This window comes from Drosophila navojoa, chromosome X (genome assembly GCF_054131105.1).
Source record: "Drosophila navojoa isolate 15081-1374.11 chromosome X, UAZ_NAV_1.0, whole genome shotgun sequence".
NCBI classification, from domain to species: Eukaryota; Metazoa; Arthropoda; class Insecta; order Diptera; family Drosophilidae; genus Drosophila; species Drosophila navojoa.
The window spans coordinates 22,792,817-22,799,918 of NC_142895.1; the positions used below are offsets into that span (position 1 = coordinate 22,792,817).

General features: G+C 43.8%; 1 protein-coding gene across 1 annotated transcript; it reads right to left on the reverse strand.

The window, feature by feature from the left end:
* Positions 1 to 157: 157 nt before the first annotated feature.
* PpV (Protein phosphatase V) lies at positions 158 to 1,632 on the reverse strand. The gene is made up of 4 exons (XM_030388134.2): positions 1,385 to 1,632; positions 1,014 to 1,301; positions 766 to 920; positions 158 to 704 (listed from the first exon to the last, which is right to left on the reverse strand). Exons 1-4 carry the CDS (start codon positions 1,547 to 1,549, stop codon positions 401 to 403), a joined length of 912 nt encoding a protein of 303 aa, XP_030243994.1. The 5' UTR covers positions 1,550 to 1,632; the 3' UTR covers positions 158 to 400.
* Positions 1,633 to 7,102: the final 5,470 nt, after the last annotated feature.

The window sequence follows — 7,102 nt, forward strand, 5'->3', positions numbered from 1 at the left end:
TGTATGTTTCTATATATACAAGTGCGTGTAAGGATATATGATATACAATTAGATAGGAATATTAAAATAATCGGCTGTAGAACCGGCAACAAAATACAAGGTTGAACAAATCTTTTGAGCATAATTATGAATACAATTCTTGAATTTATAATGCATATGTGTTGGATTGTTTGTGTGTGTGTGTACGTGTGTGTGTGTGTGCGCGTTTTGGTCTCTCTGCTGGCGGCTGCCGTTTTGCACGGCTAGTTAACTCAATCTAGTTTTGATCGCTGGCAGTGCGAAGCGAGTCAGCCCTAAAGCGGTGCGACTAGAGGGCGATCGGTCGGGCGGTTGGTCGGTCGGTCGGTCATTGGATGGTCTGGATGGTTCGTTGGCTCTGCTCCATGCACCGTAGGCGTGCTTACAGGAAATACGGCGTCGTATTCTGTTTGGGTATAACGCGCTCCGAGTCGGGCACGGCCAGAAAGATTTTCGTTTGCCGCTGCTGCGCCGTATCGAAGCTGAGGATGGCCGCCACGTTGCCACAGCGATAGCAATAGTTGGGCGCGGACCAAACGGTGACTAGCTTGCCCTCGAACATGTACTTGATGCCTTCGTTGACCAGCTGGTGTGCCCGGCAGATCAAGTCCAGATTATTGATGGTCATGAAGTCTTTGGTCACATTATGGCCAAATAGCCAGCCGGCGCCTCGCGGACTCTGGCCCCTAAAATCAAACGTTAGCTCGGCCAGGAAGGGATGTTTTCTTGTCGCGGCTGTATATTTACCAGTATTCCATGTCCTCGGGATCGGACCACACCAGATCACAGAAGGCGCCTTTATAGGGTATCTCGCCGTTGCGCTCAATTGTCCGTATTTGATCTAGCGTTATAATCTCCGGACTGAGCCCGCCATGCACGCACAGCACGCTCTCGTCAATGATCTACACACGTGTAAAAAGCAAGCGAAGATTAGCATCACTCTTCCTCCCACTCCCACTCCCCCTCTCTATTTTTCTCTCTCGCTCTGTACGTACCGCAGCAATGGTGAGCAGGTCGAAGACCTTACAACAGTATTTCCAGCCATTCGCATTGCCATATTTGCTGAAGCATTCGTCGAAGAAGCCATACACCTTTGTTATCTGCCGCGTCTCGTGGTTGCCTCGCAGCAGCGTAATTCGACTTGGGTATCGGGCCTTGAGCGTGAGCAGGCGGGTGAAGGTCTCCAGGCTGTAGTATCCCCGATCGACAAAGTCACCCATGAATATGTAATTCGTGTCGGGCACTTGGCCACCCGTTCGGAACAGCTGCTCCAGATCATAGAACTGAAATAAATCGATTGTAAGCAGCGCGCAATTTCGTCTAAGCTGATTGATAAATGATGAGTGTGTTTTAGGGTGACCATTACCTGGCCGTGTATGTCGCCACAGACTGTGACGGGCGTGCTCACTGGCTGTATGTTCGTCTCCTCTAACAGTATGTCGCAGACAATATCACAGAGTTTTTTCAATTCGTTTTCCGGCAAGTACTTGCACTCCTTCACTATGTCTATCCATTTGTCGACATCACCCATTTTATTGCTCCTGTGTTTTGTGCAGCGCACCCAAAGCCTGTTGGTAAAGATAGCGGAAAAACGCAACAAAATCCGCAAAGCAATAAATACCAAAGCAATATAAGAAGCATGTTGAGCGGCAAAATACTATCGATTAGATATGTAAATCAGGCGCGTTTTTCATGGCGCGCGAAAAATTCACATTAGCTGACGATCGTTTCTCAAAAAATACTATCGATATGTTTAACGCACAAGCTGTTAACATTTGCTCGAACTGCACTGTTAAGTGTTTCATAATTCGAATTTGGCGCGAAATGTTTTTATAATTTTCAATGCTTTGAGGCTTTTATTAAAAAAATATTTGCGAGCATGAATAATACTTTGTATTGGTCGGACTAAAAGCGGAAGATTTAGATTTAGCTTGGCATAATGCAATTAAAGCTGTGTCTTAAAAGAGTTGCTATGCCCTTTTTGGCCGTGTCCTTTTTTTTTTTTTTTTTTATGGGTAATGTTTGTCTTATGGCTTTTAGCGCAAAATTAGTTGTAATTAGCTTTTGCTTAAAGCAAATCATAATTAGCATGCAGCAGTGGGACCCAAAAAAACGCGCTGTGGCCGCTCCTTGGCTTACTCCTTGATGCCGGGCTTTGTGTTTCAGCGTATAGAAATAATCACGCTTTTAAATTTTATTGCTGTGGCGCGAGCTGCTTGTTGAATTTAGCTCTCTCTCTGTGCATGGGTGTGTGTGTGTGTGTGGAGCGAGTGTATGTATGTGTGTGTGTGTGCTTTGTGTCAGTGAGGCAGAAACATGCTGGCATCTTGTTGTCTAGGGAATGGCGGCTAAGCGGGTTGAGCGGGCTTAGCGGGTCGCGGCATATCGGACCGGCAGCGTAAGCTTGGGTGTTTGGAGGGTCTCATTAGTGACGCGCGCGCGGTTTGTCGTTGGCTTGGGCTAAAGGCAAGTTATTTGTATTGTTTTGTATTATTTTCCCTCTTATTTTACTTTATTTTATTTTATTTTTTTTTTTGGTTTGTACTCTACTCGACTCTGTACGCTGCGCTGTCAGTGGGGGCAGGCTGACTGTGTGCCATGAAATTGGATTCAAGTGGATGGGGCGGCAGCAAAGGGTTAAGCTGCAGCTGCTTGGTGCGCAGCATGCCAAACTTTTGTCAAGCGGAACGCTAGTTCCGAAAGAAATACAAATTAAGAAAACAAAACGGTAGCTAGCTTACATTTAACCAACGAATTAACTAAAGTAATTTAGTGTGTGTGAGTTTCTACGGCTAAAAATCACTATATGCTAAAAAAAAAATACAAGAGTCCTGCAATTGGAACTATGTTATGAGGAGTTATTAAATAAATATGAATATATCAAATTTGGGGACCCGGCTGTAAAGATGTAGAATTTTATAATTGATAATTATATATATGTACGGCTAAAACATACATACATACATACATATGTAAAAGTACATACACTGCATATGGATGTTGGATCATCCACTGTCACAAATCATCTGGTTCTTAAGCAAAATATCAACAACAACCCGTGTCAAAAATCATATTATATATAAAAATAAAAAGCTAAAATAAGAAAACAAAAACAATACAAATGTTTCAATGATTCAACATAATGTCAAATGTGTTTTGCTTCACTGTTTTATGCGCATTAAATTTGCCAAATTGACAGCTGAGCTGCATTTAACGGTACTCATCCAGCGACTTTGGAACTTTAGCTTTTACTTTCAACTTCAGTTGCCATTTGCCGTGTACTATACAGTTTGGTTGGGCCATTCGGCGAGCATTGCGTGCTGCATCATTAGTACCGTTATTTTATGCTCTTCCGCTTACTGCTTTTCGCCACTTTCATGAGTTTTTTTTTTTTACTGTCGGCTTCGTTTCCGCAAAAGCTGCTGCTGCTGCTGTTGTTGTTGTTGTTCTTTTTCTTCTCCTTCTCCTTCTTCTTCAGTTCTGCTTCAGCATCAACTTCAGCTTCAGGCTTCTTTCCTTGGCGCAATGTTGACAATTAAGTTAAACTTGTTTTCCCTACTTCGTTTCGTTTCGACAATTCCGTTACATCTCTTTTGTCTCTCCCTGCTCTGCTGCTGTCTCTTCTCCTTCCACTGTACTAGCTCTGTGCGTGCTATTCTCTATGTCTATGTCCTGGCAGTTTTTAGTTTTCCCCGCCCCATTACCGCTCCAGTGACCGCCCACACCCTAACTAACTGTTAGCCGCGCTTTGCTGATTATCAATGCTTTCGTCGTCTGCGGCTGACTCGGCCTGTGACTCTGCTGCTGATGTGGCTGATAATTATGTGTCCCATGTCCACCCACTCGCTATTTGCCATTTGGCCATTTCTTTTTCTTTTTGTATACCCTGCACGCAATGGTGCGAATGGGGTATATTATGCGCTAGTATAAGTTATATTTGCCAGGCAGTTCCTTTCTCAGATCTTTCTCGATAAATTGAATGTAAAATGTGCTTAAATTAAGGTATATTTTTTTATTATTTGTTCTATTTTCAGTTTATTGTCCTATATTCAGAGAGACTTTTGCTGGGCACAGGGTAGCGCCTAGTCGATAAGCGACAAATATTTTTTTTAGTTTTTTTTCTTTGCTTGTTTCTGCATTGTCTTCGCCGTCACCGTTGGCCGCATCGAATGGCCATTTGGCCGGCTTTCTTTTTATTGTTGACGTTTTGTTAACTTGTTTTTTCCTGTGCACCACCATCCGCCAGCTGCCAACTGCCAACTGCCATTCAACACTCTTTGGGTCGCATACATAGTTCTTGCTGTCAACTTTTGGGGGCGGCAGCGGCGGTTGACGACTGTCGCTCCTTGACTCTTGTTGCTGTTGTCGCTTTTATTGTCGTCGAAAATTAAATAAAATTAATTACCGCGTGTGTTTGTATACACACGCACACACACACTCATACACACTGACACTCGCACTCATACACATCTACACGCACAGGCACATTAAGCGACAGACTGGCAGACAGGCGGTCTCGACATTAACACACAGTCTGCCTCAACTACTACAGCACCTCAACTTCTGCTGATGCTGCTGCTGCTGGTGTTGTAGTCGACTCCTGCTACCGTTTGACAGTCGCACGCCTTAATTCACGCGCGTGTGCGTTTACGTCAACGGCAACAAACAACAGCCGCTGTAACAGTGGCATTCATAAGTTAACAGCAGGGAGAGGAAAATAACTGCTCTTGTTCTATTCATGTTCATGCCTCTCTCACACTTATCAGCTTCTTGTCTTTTATATTAGCTGTAATTGATCTTTTTGTTGTTGCTTTATTTTGTTATTCATGCTCATTGTTTTTTTGTTCCAGCTCTGCCACAAGAACAAAGCCTTGAGCTAGTTATTTTCAAGTGTTTTTTATTACTATTATTATTATTTTAATCTTGTTACAGATCGAGAGGAAAGAGCGCAGTTTAACAGCTCTCTTTCCAGCGTACAGACTTTTACAGTGGCTTGCCTGGTGGCAATTTATGCGCTGTTATGCTTCACTGTCACAGATCTCTCTCACACGCTAGTGGCCGTTTTTATAGCTCTCTTTCCAGCGCAGAGACTTTACAGTGCACTGTAGTGCGTTAATCAGCTTCATCGCTTGACTGCTCTGCATAGCTTTTATATGTTACAGATCTCTCTCTTTCTTTCTCTCTCTCTCTCTCACTTTGGATTAGCTGCCGGTAATTGCTCTGTAAAGAGCAAAGTTTTATAGTTTTTTACAGCTTAGCGACCTTTACAGTGGATCAATTTGTTGTAGTCTGCTTCATCGCTTGATCAGTTTGCAGCGCTCGCTCCTTCTGCTCCACTGTGCAATATGGGAAGAGTGTGTGTCAAGGGCATCTTCGTCATTATCAGCAGTTAACAGTTAACAGGAGCGTGCCTTCTTGGCTTGCCAGCTGGGCAGCAAGCGAAAACAACCTGTGGGGACAGCGTGGGTGTGACTCGGCCGCCTGAAGGCATAATGTCGCCAGTTGACGGGTGTTGCTTCAAATTACGACTGTACTCCAAATACTGCCGGCTTTATGGCTGCTGCTGTTCACTAGCAGGGCGACTATGCCTCTCCCCGTTCTCGCTCTCTCTCTTTCTCTTTTCCTCTCTGACGCTGCGACAGCCTTCCAGCGTTCCAGCATTGCCACCATTTTAGTATGTGTGTATGTACTCTGTATTGTATTGTGCGTTTGTATGTATGTATATGTAGTTGTGTTTATGCCGCCTGGACATGGCGCACAACACAACAATGAGCAGCACATTAGCAACAACAAATACGCATCTCTGTGTATCGTTTCGTGCGTTTGCGTTGTTTCATTTATTTATTGGGCGCTTTTAACTTTCCATCCAAAAGCAAAGTTGTTGTTATATTGCTCTTAATATTGTTGTTGTTGTTGTTGCTGCTGCTGCTGCTTTATTGCCATTACAACTACAACTATTAGTTGCTGTTGTTGTTGTTTTGGCCTTTTGACTTTTTGGCGCTATGGCATTTGACTTTTTTTTTTTTTATTACTTTGTGCGAGGGAAAGAGTCAAAAAGGCGAATGCGAAGAGAAGCGAAATTGCGCGCAGGAAGCAAAGAAACAAGTGAGCGTGGAGCTGAGAAGAGCGACAGCGAGATAGAGAGAGAGAGAGAGAGAGAGAGAGAGGGCAGTGGGGCGGTCGGTTGGTCTAGCAAATTGTTGTACATAGTTTACTGCGATAAAAACGGGAATAAAAGCAAAGCAGATAAAATTAAATAGTGGCCAAACCAGACAAGCGCACTGAAATGGGCGTTGTGGGCGTGGACATCGGACATTGGACATTTAACGTTGGAGTTCTGAGCAGGTACCCTTGGGCGCTGGGCGTGGCAGCACGTACAAAAACTAATCGTTCAATTAAGTTGGCGAATGTTCAGCGACTAAAAGGCAAAGGGACGCGAGAGGGGCGTCAACGGCAGCTAGATGGGCATAGGTATGGGGATTGGGATTAGAATAGGGAAAGGGATAGAGGATAGATATAGAGAGCAGCATTGGGAGGGACGACAGTCTCCTTAACATACACACAACAACAAGCGGCGTGCACAAAAAGTTAATGAAAAGGCAAAAGCACACATGGATGAAAATAATTAAAAGGGAATGACTATGCGTATACCCTATAAAAAGTTTGACCTACTCTTTATTTACAGAAAAACTATTATTATATATAGTAGAGAAAGCAACTACAATTTAATATTTACATACATTTAACTAATACAACTTAACTATTGACAACATTCCAACAGAAGAGGTATCAACGCGCGAGCACCTATTACAGAGCATATGCTTCGCCGTTGAATCTAATAGCAGCAGACAAACTAACACTAACACACCCACACACAAGCACACACCATGAATGTAATGGGGCGTGGAGAGCCAGTGAGTATGTAGTGAATAGACAACGAGAAGCGTAGCGAGAGCCGTTCCTGTTCCCGCTGCCACCGTCGTTGTTGTTTAATTTCTTTTGAGCACAAAACAATTATCAATTAATGTAGCGTTATGTGCGTCTGCTCTCTCGCTGTGTTTGTGTGTGTGTGTGTGAGAGCGAG